The sequence below is a fragment of the Mobula hypostoma genome, chromosome 5 (assembly GCF_963921235.1).
Source record: "Mobula hypostoma chromosome 5, sMobHyp1.1, whole genome shotgun sequence".
NCBI classification, from domain to species: Eukaryota; Metazoa; Chordata; class Chondrichthyes; order Myliobatiformes; family Myliobatidae; genus Mobula; species Mobula hypostoma.
In genome coordinates this window covers 198,609,070-198,635,833 of record NC_086101.1, presented here as the reverse complement: position 1 = coordinate 198,635,833, position 26,764 = coordinate 198,609,070, and the positions used below count along the sequence as shown (strand labels likewise).

At 42.5% G+C, this 26,764-nt stretch overlaps 1 protein-coding gene across 5 annotated transcripts in view; it reads left to right on the top strand.

Moving 5' to 3' along the window:
• The window catches only part of LOC134347280 (WD repeat-containing protein 70), a 211,642-nt gene that overhangs the window by 26,977 nt on the left and 157,901 nt on the right, over positions 1-26,764 (top strand). For all 5 annotated transcript variants that reach the window (XM_063049678.1, XM_063049679.1, XM_063049681.1 and 2 more), the window contains exon 3: positions 1,359-1,442. In XM_063049678.1, the coding sequence (XP_062905748.1) occupies positions 1,359-1,442 (84 nt within the window). The remainder of the gene's footprint in view (positions 1-1,358; positions 1,443-26,764) is intronic.

The window sequence follows — 26,764 nt, the reverse complement described above, 5'->3', positions numbered from 1 at the left end:
CTATGATATATAGGAGGCCACACTGGGAGCATCGGACAGTATATGGCCCCAACAGACTCGCAGATGAAGTGTCACCTCACCTAGAAAGTCTGTTTGGGGCCCTGCATGGTAGTGAGGGAGGAGGTGTAGGGGCAGGTATAGCACTTGTTCCAACTGCAAGGATAATCACCAGGAAGGAGTGGGGAGGGACAAATGGACAAGGGAGTCGTGTAGGGAGCGATCCATGTGGAAAGCAGAAGGTGGGGGGAGGGAAAGATGTGCTTAGTAGTGGGATCCCATTGTAGATGGCAGAAATTGTGGAGAATTATGTGCTGGCGCCGCTGCTGGTGGGGTGGAAGGTGAGAGCAAGAAGAACTCTAACAATGGTGGGGTGGCAAGAGGACTGTTTGGCAGACCGAAACGTTGACTGTACTCTTTTCTATAGATGCTGCCTGGCCTGCTGAAATTCTCCAGCATTTTGTGTGTGTTGCTTGGATTTCCAGCATCTGCAGATTTTCTCTTGTTTTTAACTATCCCTAATCAGACTTTACCCAGTACTGATGTCAGGCTCACCAGCCTATAGTTTCCTGCATATTCTTAGAGCCTTTCTTTAACAGAGGCACAGCATTAGCTGTCCTCCTGTCCTCCGACACCTCACCCATTGCTAAGGACGTCTTAAATACCTCTGCCAAGGCCCTTGTCTAATTTCTGAACTAGACTCCCACAAGGCCTTAAGGGACAGCTTGTCAGTCTCTAGGAACTCATCTGACCTAATTTGGCTCAATACAATTCCTCCTTTTCTGTAATCCTTATATCGTCTATGACCTCACTACTGTCTTGCCTCATTTCTATAGACTCTGTGTCCATCTTCTGAATAAATACAAATGCTAAAAATCCATTTAAGATCGTCCCCATTTCTTTCGGCTCCACACACAGATAACCATACTGATCCTCAAGTGAACCAATTTTGGCCCTTGCTATCCTTTTACTCTTAATATATCTGCAGAAGCCCTTAGGATTCTTTTTAACCATGTCTGCCAGAGTAACCTCATGCCTTCTTTTTGCTTTCCTGATTTTCTTCTAAAGTCTTCTCTTGCATTTCTTGTACTCCCCAAGTGCCTCATTTGGTCCTTAACAAGAAGATGGTCTTCTTCTATCGGACAGTGATGCACTGCTGATAAATATATATTGATGTTTCCATATAGACACAAAATATTTGGAATGAAGTCATTGAGCTATTGTGGTTAGATAATGGAGTGATAAGGTGCCAGAGGGTGACGCTTTGTTCAGAGCTGCCATTTGTTTGAGCTGTTGCCCTGACAAGCTGTGTTGTTAACTTTGATAATTCCATACTCTTAAAGCAATTGTATTCTTCCCAGGAAAGAAAGCCAGGACCTTTGACCTGGAGGCCATATTTGAACAGACACGTCGGACGGCCATTGAGAGGAGCAGAAAAGTGTTGGGTAAGACTGTGGCTGGAATCTCGGGATCAGACAAGGGCAGCAGGGAGGGAAACATATCTAAGAGACAAGATATCATAGCCAGACACATGTTCCCCTCACCCCCTTCGTCTGCTCTGCTCTTCTCTTCTCTCCACTCGTATCGCTTCTGTGTTATAGACAATAGATGCAGGAGTAGGCCATTCGGCCCTTAGAGCCAGCACCGCCATTCACTGTGATCATGGCTGATCATCCACAATCAATACCCCATTCCTGCCTTATCCCCATAACCTTTGATTCTGCTTTCTTTAAGAGCTCTATCCATCTCTTCCTTGAAAGCATCCAGAGACTTGGCCTCCACAGCCTTCTGGGGCAGAGCATTCCATATATCCATCACTCTCTGGGTGAAAGACTTTTTCCTCAACTCCGTTCTAAATGACCTACCCCTAATTCTTAAACTGTGGCCTCTGGTTCTGGACTCACCCATCAGCGGGGACATGCTTCCTGCCTCCTGCATGTCCAATCCCTTAATAATCTTATATGTTTCAATAAGATCCCCTTTCAGCCTTCTAAATTCCAGAGTATACAAGCCCAGTCGCTCCAATCTTTTGACATATGACAGTCCCACCATCCCGGGAATTAACCTTGTGAACCTACGCTGCACTCCCTCAGTAGTAAGAATGTCCTTCCTCAAATTTGGAGACCAAAACTGCACACAGTATTCCAGGTGTGGTCTCACCAGGGCCCTATACAGCTGCAGAAGGACCTCTTTGCTCTTATACTCAATTCCCCTTGTTATGAAGGCCAGCATGCCATGAGCTTTCTTCACTGCCTGCTATACTTGCATGCTTGCTTTCAGTGACTGATGTACAAGAACACCTAGATCTCGTTGTGCTTCCCCTTTTCCTAACTTGACTCCATTTAGATAATAATCTGCCTTCCTGTTCTTACCACCAAAGTGGATAACCTCACATTTATCCACATTAAACTGCATCTGCCGTGCATCTGCCCACTCACCCAGCCTGTCCAAGTCACCCTGCATTCTCATAACATCCTCCTCACATTTCACACTGCCACCCAGCTTTGTGTCATCAGCAAATTTGCTAATGTTACTTTTAATTCCCTCATCTAAATCATTAGTATATATTGTAAACAGCTGCGGTCCCAGCACTGAACCCTGCGGTACCCCACTGGTCACCGCCTGCCATTCCGAAAGGGACCCGTTAATCGCTACTCTTTGTTTTCTGTCAGCCAGCCAATTTTCAATCCATGTCAGTACTCTGCCCCCAATACCATGTGCCCTAATTTTGCCCACTAATCTCCTATGTGGGACTTTATTAAAGGCTTTCTGAAAGTCCAGGTACACTACATCCACTGGCTCTCCCTTGTCCATTTTCATAGTTACATCCTCAAAAAATTCCAGAAGATTAGTCAAGCACAATTTCCCCTTCGTAAATCCATGCTGACTCGGACCAATCCTGTTACTACTATCCAGGTGTGTTGTAATTTCATCTTTTATAATTGACTCCAGCATCTTTCCCACCACCGACGTCAGGCTAACCGGTCTATAATTCCCTGTTTTCTCTCTTCCTCCCTTCTTGAAGAGAGGGACATCATTAGCCACCCTCCAATCCACAGGAACTGATCCTGAATCTATAGAACATTGGAAAATGACAATAGACAATAGACAATAGGTGCAGAAGTAGACCATTTGGCCCTTCAAGCCTGCACCACCATTCTGAGATCATGGCTGATCATCTACTATCAATACCCTGTTCCTGCCTTGTCCCCATAACCCTTGATTCCCCTATCCATAAGATATCTATCTAAACAACAGGAATTCTGCAGATGCTGGAAATTCAAGCAACATACATCAAAGTTGCTGGTGAACGCAGCAGGCCAAGCAGCATCTATAGGAAGAGGCGCAGTCGACGTTTCAGGCCGAGACCCTTCGTCAGGACTAATATCTATCTAGCTCCTTCTTGAAAGCATCCAGAGAATTGGCCTCCACTGCCTTCTGAGGCAGCGCGTTCCACACCTCCACAACTCTCTGGGAGAAGAAGTTCCTCCTCAACTCTCCTAAATGACCTACCCCTTATTCTTAAACCATGCCCTCTGGTACTGGACTCTCCCAGCATCTGGAACATATTTCCTGCCTCTATCTTGTCCACTCCCTTAATAATCTTATATGTCTCAATCAGATTCCCCCTCAATCTCCTTAATTCCAGTGTGTACAAGCCCAGTCTCTCTAACCTCTCTGCGTAAGACAGTCCGGACATCCCAGGAATTAACCTAGTGAACCTAGGCTGCACCTCCTCCACAGCCAGGATGTCCTTCCTTAACCCTGGAGACCAAAACTGCACACAATACTCCAGGTGTGGTCTCACCAGGGCCCTGTACAAATGCAAAAGGATTTCCTTGCTCTTGTACTCAATTCCCTTTGTAATAAAGGCCAACATTCCATTAGCCTTCTTCACTGCCTGCTGCACTTGCTCATTCACCTTCAGAGACTGATGAACAAGTACTCCTAGATCTCTTTGTATTTCTCCCTTGCCTAACTCCACACCATTCAGATAATAATCTGCCTTCCTGTTCTTGCTCCCAAAGTGAATAACCTCACACTTATTCACATTAAATGCCATTTGCCAAGTTTCTGCCCACTCACCCAGCCTATCCAACTCACCTTGAATTCTCCTAACATTCTCATCACATGTCACACTGCCACCCCAGCTTAGTATCATCAGCAAACTTGCTGATGTTATTCACAATGCCTTCCTCTAAATCATTGACGTAAATTGTAAACAGCTGTGGTCCCAATACCGAGCCCTGTGGTACCCCACTAGTCACCACCTGCCATTCCGAGAAACACCCATTCACTGCTACCCTTTGCTTTCTATCTGCCAACCAGTTTTCTATCCGTGTCAATATCCTTCCCCCAATGCCATGAGCTCTGATTTTACCCACCAATCTCCTATGTGGTACCTTATCAAATGCCTTCTGAAAGTCAAGGTACACCACATCCACTGGATCTCCCGCGTCTATCTTCCTGGTTACATCCTTGAAAAACTCCAATAGATTAGTCTAGCATGATTTGCCCTTGGTAAATCCATGCCGGCTCGGCCCAGTCCTATCACTGCTATCAAGATATGCCACTATTTCATCTTTAATAATGGACTGTAGCATCTTCCCCACTACTGATGTTAGGCTAACAGGCCGATAGTTCTCTGTTTTCTCCCTCCCTCCTTTCTTAAAAAGTGGGATAATATTAGCCATTCGCCAATCCTCAGGAACTGATCCTGAATCTAAGGAACATTGGAAAATGATCACCAATGCATCCGCAATTACCAGAGCCACCTCCTTTAGTACCCTAGGATGCAGACCATCTGGACCTGGGGATTTGTTAGCCTTCAGTCGCATCAGTCGACTCATCACCATTTTCTTCCTAATGTCAATCTGTTTCAGTTCCTCTGTTACCCTATGTCCTTGGCCCATCCATACATCTGGGAGATTGCTTGTGTCTTCCCTATTGAAGACAGATCCACAGTACTTATTAAATTCGTCTGCCATTTCTCTGTTTCCCATAACAATTTCTCCCAATTCATTCTTCAAGGGCCCAACATTGTTCTTAACTATCTTCCTTCTCTTCACATACCTGAAAAAAAACTTTTGCTATCCTCCTTTATATTCCTAGCTAGCTTGCGTTCATACCTCATTTTTTCTCCCCGTATTGCCTTTTTAGTTAAGCTCTGTTGCTCCTTAAAAATTTCCCAATCATCCGTCTTCCCACTCACCTTAGCTCTGTTATACTTTTTTAATGCTATGCTATCTCTGACTTCCTTTGTCAACCACTGTGGCCACTTTCCCCCGCTTTGAATCCTTCCTTCTCCGGGGGAAGAACTGATTTTGCACCTTGTGCATTATTCCCAAGAATACCTGCCATTGCTGTTCCACTGTCTTTTCTGCTAGGATATCCGACCAGTCAACTTTGGCCAGCTCCTCCCTCATGGCTCCATAGTCTCCTTTGTTCAACTGCAATACTGACACTTCTGATCTGCCCTTATCCCTCTCAACTTGCAGATAAAAACTTATCATATTATGGTCACTACCTCCTAATGGCTCCTTTACTTCAAGATCACTTATCAAATCCTGTTCATTGCACAACACTAAATCCAGAATAGCCTTATCCCTGGTCAGCTCTCGTACAAGCTGCTCCAAAAATGCATCCCGTAGGCACTGTACAAACTCCCTATCCTGGGGTCCAGTACCAACCTGATTTTCCCAGTTCACCTGCATGTTGAAATCCCCCATAACTACTGCGATATTTCCTTCGCCACATGCCATTGTTAATTCCTTATTCAACTTGCACCCAATATCCATGCTACTGTTTGGAGGCCTGTAGATAACACCTATTAGGGTCTTTTTGCCCTTACTGTTCCTCAGTTCTATCCACACTGACTCTACTTCTCCTGATTCAATGATTACCAATGTGTCCACGATTTCTAAAGCCACCTCCTTAAGTACCCTGGGATGCAGAGCATCAGGTCCTGGGGACTTATCAGCCTTCAGACCCAACAGCCTATCCAATACCATTTCCTGTCTAATATAAATTTTTTTCAATTCATCCATTAACCTAGGTTCTTTGGCCACTATTACATCTGGGAGATTGTTTTTGTCTTCCCTAGTGAAGACAGATCCAAAGTACCTGTTCAACTCGTCTGCCATTTCCTTGTTCCCCATAATAAATTCACCCGCTTCTGTCTTCAAGGGCCCAATTTTGGTCTTAACTATTTTTTTCCTTTTCACATACCTAAAGAAGCTTTTACTATACTCCTTTATATTCTTGGCTAGTTTACCTTTGTACCTCATTTTTTCTCCGCGTATTGCCTTTTTAGTTACCTTCTGTTGCTCTTTAAAAATTTCCCAATCTTCTGGCTTCCCACTCGTCTTTGCTATTTTATACTTCTTCTCTTTTACTTTTATACTGTCCATTATTTCCCTTGTCGGCCACGGCCTCCCCTTACTCCCCTTAGGATCTTTCTTCCTCTTTGGAATGAACTGATCCTGCACCTTCCGCATTATTCCCAGAAACACTTGCCATTGCTGTTCCACTGTCATTCCTGCTAGGGTATTGTTCCATTGAACTTTGGCCAGCTCCTCCCTCATAGCACCATAGTTCGCTTTGTTCAACTGTAATACTGACACTTCCGAGTTTCCCTTCTCCCTCTCAAATTGTAGATTAAAATTTATCATATTATGGTCACTACCTCCTAATGGCTGCTTTACCTCAAGGTCCCTGATCAAATCTGGTTCATTGCACAACACTAAATCTAGAATTGCGTTCTCTCTGGTAGGCTCCAGTACAAGCTGTTCTAAGAATCCATCTTGGAGGGACTCCACAAACTCCCTTTCTTGGGGTCCAGTACCAACCTGATTCCTCCAGTCTACCTGCATGTTGAAATCCTCCATAACAACTGTAGCATTACCTTTGCGACGTGCCAATTTTAACTCTTGTTTCAACTTACACCCTACATCCAGACTATTGTTTGGGGGCCTGTAGATAACTCCCATTAGGGTCTTTCTACCCTTAGAATTTCTCAGTTCTATCCATACTGACTCTACGTCTCCTGATTCTATGTCCCCCTTTGCAAGAGACTGAATATCATTCCTCACCAACAGAGCCACCCCACCCCCTCTGCCCATCAGTCTGGCCTTTCGGTAGGACGTATACTCTTGAATATTCACTTCCCATGGCCCTGTCGACTTGAAGCCATGTCTCGGTTATTCCCACAACATCATACGAATTTCCAACTGTGCCTCAAGCTCATCCACTTTTATTTCTTATATTCCGTGCATTCATAGAACCATAGAACCATAGAAACTACAGCACAGAAACAGGCCCTTTGGCCCTTCTTGGCTGTGCTGAACTATTTTCTGCCTAATCCCACTGAGCTGCACACGGACCATATCCCTCCATACACCTCCCATCCATATATCTGTCCAATTTATTCTTAAATGTTAAAAAAGAACCCGCATTTACCACCTCATCTGGCAGCTCATTCCATACTCCCACCACCCTCTGTGTGAAGAAGCCCCCCCTAATGTTCCCTTTAAACTTTTCCCCCCTCACCCTTAACCCATGTCCTCTGGTTTTTTTCTCCCCTTGCCTCAGTGGAAAAAGCCTGCTTGCATTCATTCTATCTATACCCATCATAATTTTATATACCTCTATCAAATCTCCCCTCATTCTTCTACGCTCCAGGGAATAAAGTCCTAACCTATTCAACCTTTGTCTGTAACTGAGTTTCTCAAGACCTGGCAACATCCTTGTAAACCCTCTCTGCACTCTTTCAACCTTATTTATATCCTTCCTGTAATTTGGTGACCAAAACTGAACACAATACTCCAGATTCGGCCTCACCAATGCCTTATACAACCTCATCATAACATTCCAGCTCTTATACTCAATACTTTGATGAATAAAGGCCAATGAGCCAAAGGCTCTCTTTACAACCCTATCTACCTGTGATGCTACTTTTAGGGAAATAAAATACTTTTAATCCATTACTCCCCTCACCTCCCATATCAATTCCTATTTCACTTGGCCATACTGTAGGATCCCTTCTTGAGCTTTCTGCTCTGTTGATTCTGCTGTCTTTCTTAACTTTTCTCACTTTCCCTTTAACTCCATCCTTCTGTGTTATGGCACTTGTCCACACAACCCAGGAAATGTGAATTTCAGGGTTGTATGTGGTGACATCTATGTACTCTGATATTTAAATTTTAATTTTTCTTTGATTTTGGCATTGTCTTTCCCCTCTCATCACCAAGGGACCCAATAAATCTTTCAAGGTGATGCAGTGCCTTTGCATTTTGAATTTTGTTTCCTGCATTTGGTATTGGCAGTGTGGCCTCCTCCACACTGGAGAAACTGAACACAGATGAAGGGTCACTTTGTTGAAGCTGTTTTCTGTCCATAGCAGTGACAGTGACCTTCTGCTGCTTTATTTCACTGTCTCAATCCTTTATATGTGTGATATTCTGCACTGTCATGATCAACCTGAAACAGAATTTGGCTGAGTATCACACACAAAATGCTGGAGGAACTCAGCTGTCCAAGTGGCATCTATGGGAAAAAAGTGAACAGTCGATGTTTCGGGATGACAGCAGAGCAGTAGTGGCTTGAGTTTCTAGAAAAATGAGGAAGGTGCAGGATAGGTGTATTCCAAAAACAAAGAAATACTTAAATAGCAAAATTGTACAACTGTGGCTGACAAGGGAAGTCAAAACTAATGTAAAACAGAAGAGTGGGCAGTAAACAAAACAAAAAATAGTGTGAAGACAGAGGATTGGGAAACTTTTAAAACCTTACAGGGAACATCTAAAAGACTCCTGAGGAGGGAAAAGATGAAATATTAAAGTAAGCTAGCAAACAATATTAAAGTGGATAGTAAAAGCTTTTTCAAGTATGTAAAAAAAATAAAAGAAAGATGAGAGTGGATATAGGACTGCTAGAAAATGAGGCTGGAGAAATAATAACGGGGACAAGAAAATGGCAGATGAACTAAATGAGTATTTTGCATCAATCTTCATTGTGAAAGACACTATCAGTGTGCTAGATGTTGAAAGGTGTGAGGGAAGAAAAAATGAGTGCAGTTACTATTACAAGGGACAAGGTGCTTAAAAAAATTGAAAGACCTACAGGTACAAAAGTCACCCGGGCCACTTGGACTACACCCTAGGGCTCTGAAAGAGGTAGCGTTAGAGATTGTGGAAACATTAGTCATTATGTCTGAAAAAAAATCACTGGACTCTGGCATGGTGCCAGAGCACTGGAGAATTGCAAATGTTACTCCACTCGTTAAGAAAGGCGGAAGGCAGCAGAAAAGAAATTATGGACGAGTTAGCTTGACCTCAGTGGTTGGGAAGATGTTGGAGTTAATTGTTAAGGGGTTAGAACATAGAACATAGAATAGTACAGCACAGTACAGGCCCTTCGGCCCACAATGTTGTGCCGACCCTCAAACCCTGCCTCCCATATAAGCCCCCACCTTAGATTCCTCCATATATCTGTCTAGTAGTCTCTTAAACTTCACTAGTGTATCTGCCTCCACCACTGACTCAGGCAGTGCATTCCGCGCACCAACCACTCTCTGAGTAAAAAACCTTCCTCGAATATCCCCCTTGAACTTCCCACCCCTTACCTTAAAGCCATGTCCTCTTGTAATGAGCAGCGGTGCCCTGGGGAAGAGGCGCTGGCTATCCACTCTATCTATTCCTCTTATTATCTTGTACACCTCTATCATGTCTCCTCTCATCCTCCTTCTCTCCAAAGAGTAAAGCCCTTAGTCTCTGATCATAATGCATACTTTCTAAACCAGGCAGCATCCTGGTAAATCTCCTCTGTACCCTTTCCAATGCTTCCACATCCTTCCTTTAGTGAGGTGACCAGAACTGGACACAGTACTCCAAGTGTGGCCTAACCAGAGAGTTTTATAGAGCTGCATCATTACATCGTGACTCTTAAACTCTATCCCTCGACTTATGAAAGCTAACACCCCATAAGCTTTCTTAACTACCCTATCCACCTGTGAGGCAACTTTCAGGGATCTGTGAACATGTACCCCGAGATCCCTCTGCTTCTCCACACTACCAAGTATCCTGCCATTTACTTTGTACTCTGTCTTGGAGTTTGTCTTTCCAAAGTGTACCACCTCTGGGTTGAACTCCATCTGCCACTTCTCAGCCCACTTCTGTATCCTATCAATGTCTCCCTGCAATCTTTGACAGTCCTCTACACTATCTACAACACCACCAACCTTTGTGTCATCTGCAAACTTGCCAACCCACCCTTCTACCCCCACATCCAGGTCGTTAATAAAAATCACGAAAAGTAGAGGTCCCAGAACAGATCCTTGTGGGATACCACTAGTCACAATCCTCCAATCTGAATGTACTCCCTCCACCACCACCCTCTGCCTTCTGCAGGCAAGCCAATTCTGAATCCACCTGGCCAAACTTCCCTGGATCCCATGCCTTCTAACTTTCTGAATAAGCCTACTGTGTGGAACCTTGTCAAATGCCTTACTAAAATCCATATAGATCACATCCACTGCATTACCTTCATCTATATGCCTGGTCACCTCCTCAAAGAACTCTTATCAGGCTTGTTAGACACGATCTGCCCTTCACAAAGCCATGCTGACTGTCCCTGATCAGACCATGATTCTCTAAATGCCTATAGATCCTATCTCTAAGAATCTTTTCCAACAGCTTTCCCACCACAGACATAAGGCTCACTCGTCTATAATTACCCGGACTATCCCTACTACCTTTTTTGAACAAGGGAACAACATTCGCCTCCCTCCAATCCTCCGGTACCATTCCCGTGGACAACGAGGACATAAAGATCCTAGCCAGAGGCTCAGCAATCTCTTCTCTCGCCTTGTGGAGCAGCCTGGGGAATATTCCGTCAGGCCCCGGGGACTTATCTGTCCTAATGTATTTTAACAACTCCAACACCTCCTCTCCCTTAATATCAACATGCTCCAGAACATCAACCTCACTCACATTGTCCTCACCATCATCAAGTTCCTTCTCATTGGTGAATACTGAAGGGTTATGGAGGTTATGGAGCATTTGGTGACATAGGACAAGATAAGTCAAGGTCAGCATACTTTCCTCAAGGGAAAATCCTGTCTGACAAACCTGTTGGAATTCTTTGAGAAGATTACACATCGGATAGATGAAAGGAATGCAGTGGATGTTGTATATTTGGACTTTCAGAAGGCATTTGACAATGTGCGACACATGAGGCTGCTTACCAAGTTAAAAGCCCATAGTATTACAGGAAAGTTACTGGCATGGTTAGAGCATTGGGTGATTGGTAGGAGACAGTGGATCCTTTTGGTAGGAATAAAAGGATCCTTTTCAGGTTGGCTGCCAGTTATTGGTGGTGTTCTGCAGGGGTCAGTGTTGGGACTGCTTTTTACTTTATACTTATACTTTATACTTTATTGTCGCCAAACAATTGATACTAGAACGTACAATCATCACAGTGATATTTGATTCTGCGTGTCGTGCTCCCTGGAGTACAAATAGTAGTAAATATTAAAAATTTAAATTATAAATCATAAATAGAAAAGGGAAAGTAAGGTAGTGCAAAAAAACCGAGAGGCAGGTCCGGATATTTGGAGGGTACGGCCCAGATCTGGGTCAGGATCCATTCAGCAGTCTTATCACAGTTGGAAAGAAGCTGTTCCTAAATCTGGTCGTACGAGTCTTCAAGCTCCTGAGCCTTCTCCCGGAGGGAAGAGGGACAAAAAGTGTGTTGGCTGGGTGGGTCGTGTCCTTGATTATCCTGGCAGCACTGCTCCGACAGCGTGCGGTGTAAAGTGAGTCCAAGGACAGCAGATTGGTTTGTGTGATGTGCTGGACTGTGTTCACGATCTTCTGCAGCTTCTTCTGGTCTTGGACAGGACAACTTCCATACCAGGTTGTGATGCACCCTAGAAGAATGCTTTCTACGGTGCATCTATAAAAATTAGTTTTAGGGGACAGGCCAAATTGCTTTAGCTTTCTCAGGAAGTAAAGGTGCTTCTGGGCCTTCTTGGCGGTGGACTCTGTTTGGTTGGACCAAGTCAGGTCATTTATGATATTGACCCCGAAGAACTTAAAGCTTTTGACCTGTTCCACTTGCGCACCACCGATGTAAATGGGGTCGTGCAGTCCGCTACTCCTTCTGAGGTCAACAACCAATTCCTTCGTCTTGCTGACGTTGAGGGATAAGTTATTGACTTTGCACCATGCTACCAGTTTTTAATTTCCTCTCTGTACTCAAACTCATCATTACCTGAGATACGTCCTACAATTGTTGTGTCATCAGCAAACTTATATATTGAGTTTGATGGAAACTTGGCTACACAATCATGGGTGTACAGTGAGTACAGCAGGGGGCTGAGTACACAGCCTTGTTGGGCACCGGTGCTCAGAATGATTGTAGAGGAGAGCTTGTCCCCTATTTTTACAACCTGGGTTCTGTCTGTGAGGAAGTTGAAGATCCAGCTGCAGATCTGAGTGCTAAGGCCCAGGTTACGGAGCTTAGGAATCAGTTTATTTGGAATGATGGTATTAAAGGCAGAGCTGTAGTCAATGAAAAGGAGCCTTACATATGCGTCTTTATTCTCCAGGTGTTCTAAGGAGGAACGTAGGGCCAGAGAGATGGCATCTGCCATTGACCTGTTGCTCCGGTAGGCAAATTGCAATGTGTTGAGGTTGACTGGTTGGCTGTGGTTGATGTGTGCCATAACCAATTGCTCGAAGCACTTCATAGTGATTGTTGTCAGAGCCACAGGTCGATAGTCAATCAGGCATGCCACCTTGCTCTTCTTTGATTATCGGGATTATCGTTGCCTTCTTAAAGCATGAGGGGATCTTAGACTGAAGCAAGGAGCAGTTGAAGATGTCAGCAAATACTCCAGCTAAGTCGCTTGCACAGGCCTGGAGAACCCATCCGGGGTCGCCATCTGTAACGTCCTCCTCAGTGACGATGAATCTCGATGCCACCGGGTCCGGTTCATCTGGAGGGAGTGGGACGCTCCTCTTCTGTTCGAATCTTGTGTCGAATACGTTAAGTTCATCAGAAAGAGAAGCGCCACAGTTTTTGATATTCCCAGCCTTTTCTTTGCGCCCATTGATCTCATTTAGACCCTGCCATAGTCTGCCGGCATTCCTCTGGTTAGCCTGGGCTTCCAACTTGGCTCAATATTGCCTCTTGGCACCCCAATGGCTTTCTGGAGTTCACGCCTGGATTCCGTGTAGCGACTGGTATCCCCGGACCTAAAATCCGCAGCTCTCGCCTTCAAAAGGGACTTGACCTCATAATTCATCCAAGGTTTCCGGTTAGGGGATACTCGGATCATCTTGCGAGATACACAGTCCTCTGTGCATTTCCAGATAAAGTCCATGACAGCTCAGGCATACTCATCGAGGTTAGCTACCGAGTCTTTGAATGCTAACCAGTCCACTGATTCAAAGCAGTCATGAAGGACCTCATCCATTTCCTCCGTCCAACGCAACACTACTTTTGACACCGTGACTTCCCACTCAGTTTCTGTTTGGAGGCCAGGAGGAGGAGTACGGCCTAATGTTCCGATTTTCCGAAATGAGGTCGTGGGATGGAACGGTAGGCATCCTTGACTGCTGTGTAGCAGTGGTCAAGTATATTCTGGCCTCTAGTGGGGCAGGAGACATGTTGGTATAACTTTGGCAGCATCTTTTTGAGGTTGCCCTGGTTAAAGTCCCTGGGTGTAATGAGCAAAGCCTGTGGATACCTGGTCTCAAGTTCACTGATGCTGGCATACAGTATGTTCAGAGCACACTCCACGTCCGCCTTGGGGGGAATGTAGACCGCTGTCAGTATGACCGAGGTGAATTTCCGTGGCAGATAGTAGGGACGACACTTCACCGACAGGTGTTCCAGGTCCGGGCTGCAGGAGGTTGTCAGTGCCACTGTGTCTGAGCACCACGCAGTGTTGATCAGTAGGCAGACACCACCTCCCCTTGTCTTGCCCGAAGATGCCGTGCTGTCCATCTGATGGATTGAAAATTCCTCCGGTCGGATGGCACAGTCGGGGGTGGCCGGGGAGAGCCAGGTCTCGGTGAAACAGAATACACAGCAGCTCTGCATCTCCCTGCAGTAGGTGAGTCTCCCTTTAAGATCATCCACCTTGTCCGTTGGTAGGGTTGCCAATGGACGAGAATAGCAGTCAAATATGTTGTGTTTTCCCTGAGAAAGACTACAATGACCATGAAGCCTTGCGCGGGCACCAGTGCGCATGCGTGTACGTGCCAATTTTTTTTCTACAAATCTCTTTTGGCGATTCTGTTCCGGGGGTGGGGCGGGGGGTGGTGGTGATAATCACGACCGGAATATAGCTGATAAGTGGCTAATATGCTCAATTTCATTTCTAAAAGGGGTTATCTAACGAATTTAATATTAAACACGCAATGCATATTTTCCTCGCCTGAATATAGTGATAAGTCCATTATCGGGGAGAACAGGGGAGCTTGAAGTAAGTGTTGGATGATCTACCAGTAGAAGTGGTAGAGGCAGGTTCGATATTATCATTTAAAGAAAAATTGGAGAGGTATATGGACAGGAAAGGAATGGAGGGTTATGGGCTAGTGCAGGTCGGTGGGACTAGGTGAGAGTAGCGTTCGGCACGGACCAGAAGGGCAGAGATGGCCTGTTTCCGTACTGTAATTGTTATATGGTTATATAAGCAAGTCAATAGCATCATAACATTTTAAGTAACGTTTGGATATTAAACACACAGCACCTGTTTTCCCCGTATGAACATATAAAATCATTGCAACACACCAATATCGCTGAATCAGTGGGAGCCCTGGGCTTGTTTCCCTGCAATGAGACGGTCGCATTGAGGGGTGACGGGAGACAGCCATACTCGATGGGGGTTCCTCATGTCCAGTCTATTCCACAATTCAGTTTTCGTTGCATTCATCGCAGAGATATGTTGGAAATGGAAGCAACGTTTTCAGTGCTTTCGTGGCTATCTCGGGATACTTAGCCTTGACTTTGATCCAGAATGCCGGCAGAGATATTATGTCAAACACACTTTTCAGCCCACCGTCATTTGCAAGCTCGCGGAATTGATCTCCTTCCCGCGCTGACATGGATGACGAGCGGGTAATGACCTCGCGTGCGTTCAAGCTCAACAGGGGTGACAGGGAATGAGGAAAGGTGCAGCTGACTCATATCGCCAAATTATATCGTTTCCTCGCGGCCCGGTAGCACATGCTTTGCGGCCCAGTGGTTGGGGACCGCTGTAGTATATCAATGGGGCAGGAGACATGTTGGTATAACTTTGGCAGTGCCTTTCTGAGGTTGGCCTGGTTAAAGTCCCCGGCTGTAATGATATAGAACATAGAATAGTACAGCACAGTACAGGCCCTTCGGCCCACAATGTTGTGCTGACCCTTAAACTCTGCCTCCCATATAACCCCATACCTTAAATTCCTCCATATACCTGTCTAGTAGTCTCTTAAATTTCACTAGTTGATCTGCCTCCATCACTGACTCAGGCAGTGCATTCCACACACCAACCACTCTCTGAGTAAAAAAACCTTCCTCTAATATCCCCCTTGAACTTGCACCCCTTACCTTAAAGCCATGTCCTCTTGTATTGAGTAGTGGTGCCCTGGGGAAGAGGCGCTGGCTGTCCACTCTATCTATTCCTCTTAATAGGTTGTATACCTTTATCATGTCTCCTCTCATCCTCCTTCTCTGCAAAGAGTAAAGCTCTAGCTCCCTCAATCTCTGATGGAATAGAAGGCTTTGTTGCCAAGTTTGCAGATCATGCAAAGATCGATGGAGGGGCAGGTAGTGTTGAGGAAACAGGTAAGCTATAGAAGGAATTAGACAGATTAGAATGGGCAAGAAAGAGGCAAATAAAGTAAGAGTTGGAAAATGCATTGTCATGCACTTTGGTAGTAGAAATAAGTATGCAGACTTTTTTCTAAACGGGGAAAAAAAATCCAAAAAACTGAAATGCAAAGGGACTTCGGAGTTCTTGTGCAGAGCAACCTAAAGGTTAATTTACAGATAGAGTCGGTGGTGAGGAAGGCATGTGCAATGTTGGCTTTGATTTCAAGAGGTCTAGAATACAAGAGCAGGGATGTGATGCTGAGGCTGTATAAGGGCACTGGTGAGGCCCCACCTTAAGTATTGTGAATAATTTTGGGCTCCTCATCTTAGAAAAGACGTGCTGGCATTAGAGAGGGTCAGAGGACGTTCAGAAGGATGATTGTGGGAATAAAAGGGTGATTATACAAGGAATGTTTGATGGCTCTGGTCTGTACTCACTGGAATTTAGAAAGATTGGGGGGGAGAATTGAAAGCTTTCGAATGTTGAAAAGCCTAGATGGAGTAGATGTGGAAAAGATGTTTCCTGTGGTGCAGGAGTCTGGGACAAGAGGGCACAGCCTCAGGATAGTGGAATGTCCATTTAAAACAGAGTTGCAGAGAAGTTTCTTTAACCAGAGGATAGCGAATTTGTGGACTTAATTAGCACAGGCAGTTGTGGAGGCCTGATCCACAACTTGATAGCTTGATAGGTTCTTGATTGGATGCGGCATAAAATCTTACGGGGAGAAGGCTGGGGAGTGGGGCTGAGGAAGGGAGAAAGGAATCAGCCATGATTGAATAGCGGAGCAGTCTTGATGGGCCAAATGATCTAAAGCATGCCAGTAACTTTCTTGTAATGCCCTAGGCTCTTAATTTTGTAAGCAGCCTCATGTGTGGCACATTGTCAAAGGCCTTCTGGAAGTCCAAATATACAAAATCCACTGCATCCCCTTTATCTATCCTACTTGTAATCTCCTCAAAGAATTCCAACAGGTTTGTGAGGCAAGATTTTCCCTGAAGGAAACCATGTTGACTTTGTCCTACCTTGTCCTGTGTCACCAAGTACTCCATAACCTCATCCTTCACAATTGACTCCATCATCTTCCCAACCACTGAGATCAGGCTAACTAGTCTATAATTTTCTTTCTGCTGCCTTCCTCCATTCTTAAATTGACGTTTGCAATCTTCTGGTCCTCTGACACAGTGCCAGAGTTCAGTGATTTTCGAAAGATTTTTACTAATGTCTCCACAATCTCTACCAGTACATCTTTCAGTACCCTAGAGTACAGTTCATCAGGTCTGGGTGACTTATGTACCCTTAGATCTTTCAGCTTTTTGAGCACCTACTCCCTTGTAATAATAACTTCACCTCTTCCCTCACACACTTCAACATCTGGTACACTGCTAGAGTTTTCCATAGTGAAGACTGATGCAAAATACTCATCTAGTTCATCTACCCCCGTAATTCTTTCTCTGGCTCATTTTCTAGTGGTCCTATATCCACTCTAATCTCTCTTTTATTTTTCACGTACTTGCAAAAGCTTTTTTGATATTGTTTGCTAGCTTGCTTACATATTTCATCTTTTCTCGCCTCATGAGTCTTAGTTGCTCTCTGCAAGATTTTAAAAGCTTTCCAGTCCTCTGTCTTCCCACTAATTTTTGATCTGTTGTCTGCCCTCTCTCTTACTTTTGCATTAGGTTAGACTTTGTTTGTTAGCCATGGTTGTTCTATCTTGCCATTGAGTATTTTTTTGTTTTCGGAATACGTCTATCCTGTACCTTCCTCTTTTCACCTGGAAACTCACACAATTGCTGCTCCGCTATCATCCCTGCCAGCATCTCCTTCCAATTTACTTTAGCCAACTACTCTCTCATACCACTGTAATTTCTTTTATTCCATTGAAACACTGCTAAATCAGACTTTACTTTTTTTCTATCAAATTTCAAGTTGAACTCGGTCTTATTGTGTCCACTGGTTCCTAAGGGTCCTTTTACTTTAAGCTCCCTAATCGTCTCCGGTTCATTACATAACACCCAATCCAGTATCACTCACAACACGCTGGAGGAACTCAGCAGGTCAGGCAGCATCCGTGGAAACGATGAGTCGACGTTTCGAGCCGGAACCCTTCGTCAGGATGAAGGGTTCCGGCCCGAAACGTCGACTCATCGTTTCCATGGATGCTGCCTGACCTGCTGAGTTCCTCCAGCGTGTTGTGAGTGTTGCTTTGACCCCAGCATCTGCAGATTATTTTGTGACCCAATCCAGTACAGTTGATCCCCTGGTAGGCTCAACAGCAAACTGCTCTAAAAAGCTATCTTGTAGGCATTCAACAAACTCTCTCTCTTGGGATCCATTTGCAACCTGATTTTCCCAATCGACCTGCATGTTGAAGTCTCCCATGACTATCATAACATATTTATTTTCTATTTCCTGTTGTAATCTGTGGTCTACCTCCTGGCCACAATTCAGTGATGGCCACAACATCATAGCTGACAATCTGTAATAGTGCAACAAGATCATCTACCTTATTTCATATACAGGTGTCCCCTGCTTTTCGAACGTTCGCTTTACGAAACCTCACTGTTATGAAAGAGCTCTATTAGTTCCCTGTTTTCGCTAACAGAAGGTGTTTTCACTGTTACGAAAAAAGTAGCGCGCGAAAAAAGGCAGCGCGTGGAAAAAAAAGCAGCACGCGCCCCGAGCAGCTGCTCTCCCCCTGATTTGGAACTGCATTCTAGCCGGCATTGCTTAAACACGTGTCTGTGAGCAGCCGTTAGCAAGATGAGTTCTAAGGTATCGGAAAAGTCTGAAAGAGCTCGTAAGGGTGTTACACTTAGCGTAAAACTAGACATAATTTAGCGTTTCGATCATGGTGAACGAAGTAAAGACGAAGTGAGTTTGGTTTGTGGAAGTTGATGAAGATGATGTTGAAGAGGTTTTGGCATCCCATGACCAAGAACTGATTGATGAAGAGCTGATGCAAGTGGAAGAGGAAAGGATAACAATCGAAACCTCGGTGTCCCACCACCCCAAACCCTGGGCCGTGGACAGATACCGATTCGCAGAGAATGCAGCAGTAGCTGGAAGGCACCCAGCACGTCTTTAAGAAAAAAGCCGAAATAAACAAGCTAATTAATTAGGTGCCGCCCGGCATGTAAATGTTGGCCCAGATCAGAAGCGATTGCCGATTTCACTTGCTCTATGTAATCGGCAATTGCCTCTGATCTGGGCTGACATTTATGTGCCAGGTGGCACCTAATTAATTAGCTTGTTTATTTCGGCTTTTTTCTTAAAGATGTGCTGTGTGCCTCTCGGCTGCCGCTGTACTCCTGCATGCTTCGCGGATCGGTATCGGTTCTCTGCCTGGAGGGTGGGGGCCACTGCACCGCCCCAACCTCTGATTCAGCCTAACACACCATCATCAGTGTGCTCAGCGCTGTCCCGATTCCGGTAAGTGAAACTACACTGTACATACATTATTTCTACTTTATACCGGCTGTGTATTTTTATGTGCTATTTGGTATGATTTGGCAGCTTTTCAGCTTAAAGGTTACTGGAGAGCGCTTGCGTGAGATTTTCTGCCGCCTGCGCTTGTGCCGTGTTTCTGCCAAGAGTGCTTGCGTGAGATTTTCGCTACAGAGAACAGTGCAGGCAATCGTTGTAGAGAAGTATTTCTAATATATATAGGCTGCGTATTTATCATATCATTCCTGCTTTTACTATATGTTACTGTTATTTTAGGTGTTGTGTGTTATTTAGCATGATTTGGTAGGTTATTTTTGGGTCTATGAACACTCACAAATTTTTCCCATATAAATAAATGGTAATTGATTCTTCGCTTTACGACATTTCGGTTTACGAACTGTTTCATAGGAACGCTCTACCTTCAGATGGCGGGGGAAACCTGTACTCCATGCGTTGAGATATAACACTTTGAGTACTGCATTTGCTCTCCCTTTTGATTCTGCATCCCAAATGCACTGATACTTGCCCTGCTGGCTGCAATTATTTCCGATCATCTGCCTGCCCTTCCTGACAGTCAGACTGCACGCTATCTTTGCTTTTTTACCTTCCATCCTATCTTGAATCTCTTCACTCCGGTTCCAACCTCCCCCCCCTGCCAAATTAGCTTAAACCATCCCCAACAACTCTAACAAACCTGCTAGCATCTTTCTGTAGCTCTTTCTGATCCGGTGCAATGGCCTTCCATACCTGATGGTTATGCAACCAGACAGATTGGTCTTCACAGTACATCTGTAGAATCGAACACTGGTTTGGGAAACACCTCATTCTCCATCTGGCATGTTGCTGCCTGCAAGACTCAATCTCAATTCTCCAACTTAATTAAACACTCTCTCTCGAGTCACAGAGTAGTACAGTGCAGATGTAGGCACTTCACCTCATCTTGTCTGTGCCAGCCTGCTTTTCTGCCTACTCCCATCTAACTGCATCCAGACTTTTCTAAATGGGGAGAAAATCCAAAAATCTGAGAGGCAAAGGGACTTGGGAGTCCTTGTGCAGAACACCCTAATGGTTGGCTTGCAGATGGAGTTGGTGGTGAGAAAGGCAAATGCAATGTTAGCTTTCATTTCAAGAGGTCTAGAATACAAGAGCAGGGATGTGATGCTGAGGCTTTATAAGGCACTGATGAGGCCTCACCTTGAGTATTGTGAACAGTTTTGGGCTCCTCATCTGAGAAGAGATGTGCTGGTATTGGAGAGGGTCCAGAGGATGTTCACAAGGATGATTCCAGGAATGAAAGGGTTAGCATACAAGGAACGTTTGATGGCTCTGGGTCTGTACTTGCTGGAATTTAGAAGGATGAGAGGGGAGTCTCAGTGAAACCTTTCGAATGTTAAAAGACCGAGACAGAGTAGATATGGTAAGGATGTTTCCCATGGTGGGAGAGTCTAAGACAAGAGGGCACAGCCTCAAGATAGAGGGTCGTCCACTCAAAACAGAGATGCTGAGAAATTTCTTTAGCCTGAGGGTGGTGAATTTGTTACCACATGCAGCTGTGGAGGCCAGGTTGTTGGGTGTATTTAAGACAGAGATTGATAGATTCTTGATTGGATGTGGCATCAGGGTTACGGGGAGAATGCCGGGAAATGGGGTTGAGGAGGAAAATAAAAGGATTAGCCGTGATTAAATGGTGGAGCAGACTCGATGGGCCAAATGGCCTAATTCTTCTCCTATGTCTTATGGACCAGAGCCCCCCATATCTCTCTCATCCGGGTATCTAATCAAACTTCTCTTTAATGTTACAATTGAACCAGTATCTACCACTTCCATTGGCTGCTTGTTCCCCATTGGCTGCTTGTTCCAAATTCTCAGCCCCCTCTGAGTGAAGTAGTTGCCCATCAGAACCTCAAATATTTTGCCTTTCACCCTAAACCTATGTCCTCTCATTGCATCTCACCAAACCTCAGTGGAAAAATCCTGCTTGTATTTACCCTAATTGTACCCCTCTTAATTTTGTATACCGTTATTAAGTCTCCTCTCATTCTCCTATGCTCAGGGAATAAAATCCTAACCTGTTCAACTTTTCCTTATGACTCAGGTTCTCAAGTCCTTGTTAACATCTCTGTAAATTCTCTTTGAACTCTTTCAATCTTGTTGACATCTTTCGTGCAGGCAGGTGACCAGAATTGTGCACAAAACTCTAAATGTGGCCTCACCAATGTCTTATATAACTTCAACTTAACATCTCAGCTTCTGTACTCAACACTTTGATCTATGAAAGCTGATGTGCTAAAAGTTCTCTATCTACCTATGATATGACTTTCAAAGAATTAGGAATCTGTATTTCCCAGTTCCTCGGTTCCACTGCAATCCACGGTGTCCTATCATTCACCGTGTAAGTCTTTCAGCTCCTTGCATAGATGACCACTGTGATCTTCAAGTGGACCAATTCTGTATCTTGCTATCTTTTTGCTCTTAATATTAGCTAGGAAAACCCTTGGGATTCTCTTTCACATTGTCTGCCAGAGCAAGTTCATGTCCTCTTTTAGCCCCCCTGTCTTTTTTCTTTCTTTCTTTTTAAATCTTTTTATTGAGTAAGTATACAAAAAAGGTAAGCCATATAAACATTAATACAATGTTAAAGTATAATAAAATTCCAAAAGATAACAATACCAAAAAGAAAATACTACAAACAATGTAATTTAAGCATAAGAAAGCAAGATAACATAATAGTATACTAGATTTTATATATATCAATGGAAAAAAAAAGAAAAAAAAACCCCAAAAAAAAAACCCACCGTGCAACTAACTAAAAGCAAAGCAAAGCAATGGGCTAACTTGAAACCAAACAGAGTTAAACTTAAAATCACGTCCTCAATCCCGACCTCCATTAAAACAGTGAAAAAAAAACAAGAAGGGTAAATATTACATTAAATGAAAATATCGAATAAAAGGTCCCCAAATCTGTTCAAATTTAAATGAAGAATCATAAAGATTACTTCTAATTTTCTCCAGATTCAAACATAAAATCGTCTGAGAAAACCAAAAAAAGGTAGTTGGAGCATTAAGCTCTTTCCAATGTTGTAAAATACATCTTTTCGCCATTAAAGTAAGAAATGCAATCATTCTACGGGCTGAAGGGGAAAGATTACTAGAAATTTTAGGTAGTCCAAAGATAGCAGTAATAGGGTGAGGAGAGATATCTATATTTAATACCTTAGAAATAATATTGAAAATATCTCTCCAAAAAGTTTCCAAAGTAGGGCAAGACCAAAACATATGAGTTAAAGAGGCTATCTGCCCCGAACATCTATCACAGAAAGGATTAATATGCGAGTAAAAACGCGCTAACTTATCTTTGGACATATGTGCTCTATGAACCACTTTAAATTGAATTAGGGAATGTTTAGCACAAATAGAGGAAGTATTAACTAATTGTAAAATCTGCCCCCAATCATCCACAGAAATGGTAAGCCCCAATTCCTGTTCCCAATCTACCCTAATCTTATCAAATGGAGCTTTCCTAAGTTTCATAATAATATTATAAATCATAGCCGATGCACCTTTCTGACATGGATTAAGGTTAATTATCGAATCTAAAATATATATAGGAGGAAGCATTGGAAAGGAAGAAAGTATAGTACTTAGGAAATTTCTAACTTGTAAATATCTAAAAAAATGTATTCTTGATAAGTTATATTTATTAGATAATTGTTCAAAAGACATAAGGGAACCATCTAAAAATAAATCCAAAAACCGTAAAATACCCTTAGTCTTCCAAGTTTGAAAAGCGCGATCCGTAAAAGAGGGAGGAAAAAATATGTTACCTAAAATAGGAATCGCTAACCCGAATTGATTAAGATCAAAAAATTTTCTGAATTGAAACCAAATGCGCAAAGCATATTTAACTATCGGGTTAGAGACCTGCTTAAGGCGTTTCGAATCAAAAGGAAGAGAGGAACCTAAAATAGAACCAAGTGTATAACCCTGAACAGATTGTAATTCCAATGCTACCCATTTAGGAATAGATAGTATGTCCCGGTCAAGTAACCAAAATTTCATATGTCGAATATTAATAGCCCAATAATAAAATCTAAAGTTAGGTAATGCTAAACCTCCATCTCTCTTAGCTTTCTGTAAATGTATTTTACCCAGTCTCGGATTCTTATTCTGCCAAATAAATGAAGAAATTTTAGAGTCAACTTTATCAAAAAAAGATTTAGGAACGAAAATTGGTAATGCCTGAAACACATATAAAAATTTTGGCAAAAAAAACATCTTAACTGCATTAATACGACCAATCAAAGTTAAATATAAGGGAAACCATTTAGATGAAAGTTGAGTAATATGGTCTATTAATGGTAAAAAGTTAGTCTTAAATAAATCTTTATGTTTACAAGTAATTTTAATCCCAAGATATGAAAAGTAATTATTAATCAATTTAAATGGAAATTTATAATATAAGGGAAGATGTTTATTAATCGGAAAAAGTTCACTCTTACTAAGATTTAATTTATAACCTGAGAAAAGACCAAATTGTGCTAATAACTCTAAAACAGCAGGAATGGATCTCTCAGGATTAGAAATATATAAAAGTAAATCATCAGCATAGAGTGATAATTTATGGGACTTTAATCCCCGAGTTATCCCAGTAATATTTGAAGATTCTCGAATAGCAATTGCAAGAGGTTCTAATGCAATATCAAATAATAGGGGACTAAGAGGACAGCCTTGTCGAGTACCACGAAAGAGAGGAAAAAAAGGTGAGTTTAAGGAGTTAGTACGAACCGAGGCTACAGGGGAGTGATATAACAGTTTAATCCAGGATATAAATTTCAAGCTAAAATTAAACATTTCAAGCACCTTAAATAAATAAGGCCATTCTACTCTATCAAAAGCTTTCTCGGCATCTAAAGAAATAACACACTCAGGAACATTTTGTGAGGGAGTATAAACGATATTTAACAATGTACGAATATTATAAAAAGAGTAACGACCTTTAATAAAACCCGTTTGGTCTTCCGAAATAATAGAAGGAAGTACTTTTTCTAGTCTATTTGCTAATAACTTAGAAAAAACTTTAGAATCAACATTTAATAAAGATATTGGTCTATAAGATGCACATTGAGCAGGGTCTTTATCCTTCTTTAGTATTAAAGAAATTGATGCTCTATTAAAAGATTCCGGAAGTTTACCAAGTTTCAAAGAAGCCTCAAAAACCTTATAGAGCCAAGGAATCAATAAAGAAGCAAAACATTTATAAAATTCAACGGTAAACCCATCAGGGCCAGGAGCTTTCCCCAGATTCATAGAAAAAATAACATTCTTAATCTCATCCATTGTAATGGAAGTATCTAATAAAGAAGACATATCCTGTGAAATCTGAGGGAAGTCTAACTTATCTAAAAAATCATTCATATATTTAGAATCTCGAGGAGACTCTGATTGATATAAAGAAGAATAAAAATCACAAAAGGTTTGATTAATCCCCACATGATCCAATATCAATCGATCATTTTGGTTATAAATCTGATTGATTTGAGATTTAACATAATTAGATTTCAATTGATTAGCCAGCAGCTTGCCAATTTTATCACTGTGAACATAAAAATCACTTCTTGTTTTCTTTAATTGGTTTACAATCGAGGACGAGAGTAGTAAACTGTGTTCCATTTGAAGTTCAGTTCTTTGTTTGTATAGCTCCTCAGAAGGAGCCATAACATATTTCTTATCAATTTCTTTAATCTTGTCCACAATTGCCATCTCCTCCTGCTTCTGTTTCTTCCTCAAAGCAACGGAATACGAAATAATCTGACCCCGAATATAGGCTTTAAAAGTGTCCCAAAGAGTGTTAACCGAAATATCTTCTGTATGGTTAATTGTAAAAAAAAGCTCAATCTGTTCATTCATAAAATTAACAAAGTCCGAGTCCTGAAGCAACAGCGAATTAAAACGCCATTGTCTATTGTTTGGTATATTGGCCATAATTTTAATAGAAAGCTTAAGTGGAGCATGATCCGAAATGGTTATAGAATCATAATCACATTTAATCACTGAAGGAATGAGACGAGAATCAATGAAAAAATAATCAATTCTTGAATAGGAATGATGAACATGTGAAAAAAAGGAAAAATCTTTTTCCTGAGGATGCAGAAAACGCCAAATGTCCGTCGACCCAGAATCAGAAAGGAAAAAATTAATCAAATTTGCAGATTTATTAGGTAAAGTCCGTAAAGGAGCCGAACGGTCCAAAGCTGGAGATAAACAGGTATTAAGATCTCCGCCCCAAATCAATGAAAACTCGTTCAAATTCGGAAACTGATCAAACAATGATTTATAAAATTCCGGACAATCCATATTAGGAGCATAAACATTAACCAAAACTACTTTTTTATTAAATAGTAAACCACTAACCAATAAAAATCTACCATTCGGATCAGAGATAATATCCTGTTGTATAAAAGTAACTGAGGAGTCTATAAAAATAGAGACGCCTCGAATCTTAGCATTGGAGTTCGAATGAAATTGTTGTCCCTTCCAGAATTTGAAAAAACGTAGTCTGTCCCCCCTCCGTACATGGGTCTCTTGTAAAAATAAAATTTGTGCTTTAAGTCTCCGGAACACTTTAAAAACTTTTTTCCTTTTAATAGGATGATTAAGACCATTAGTATTCCAGGAGACAAAATTAATAATAGACTCCATAAATCCTAAAGTCAACCCATAACAAGGAGGATTGACAATAGGCGCGACCCACAAACCCGGAGAGGAAACAGAACATACAAAAGATACCGGGGAAAAGGACGCAACCAATACTTCAATAATGTATATAGCCCAAAGAGAAACAAACTAAAACGTGAAGCCCCTCCCACCACCCCCCACCCCAAGACCCCAAGGCGAAATCTAAAGCAGACCCGCCAGAAAGAAGCAAGCGCTAAAACTACCCCCATGACTTCCGGTATACGCTCCCTAAAAAAAAGGTATAAATATGAAAAGGATCAGCTAATTGTAAAACAGTAAAAAAATAAGTAAAAAAAAGTTAGCTCAATTAAAATACACACAGAACAGAACAAAAGCCGGAAAGTATATATTAAAAAAAAACCACAATAAACCTCAAACTCATGAATAGACACAGCAACAAAAAAAATAGGATTATTAACATAAAATGATTATAAAAAGCAAAACAGAATAAAATTTAAAAAAAAAACTACAAAATTTAAGGCCGCACAGGAAATACGTAAGATGACAAAAGGGAAGTAACCACCCAGAATCCCCTGGGAAAAGAAAGAAATGACGCAGTTAAAAAGAAAGTTTAGCAGCCATATTAAGAAATCGAAAGTAAACTTTTCTGCCCAAATAGGGCACAGAAAAGTTAAAACCAACCAATTCACAGCCTCCGATCAACGGAGAAAATTAAAAAAAGGCAATTAAGATGTTGAAGATGAAAGTTGATCCAGATAACTC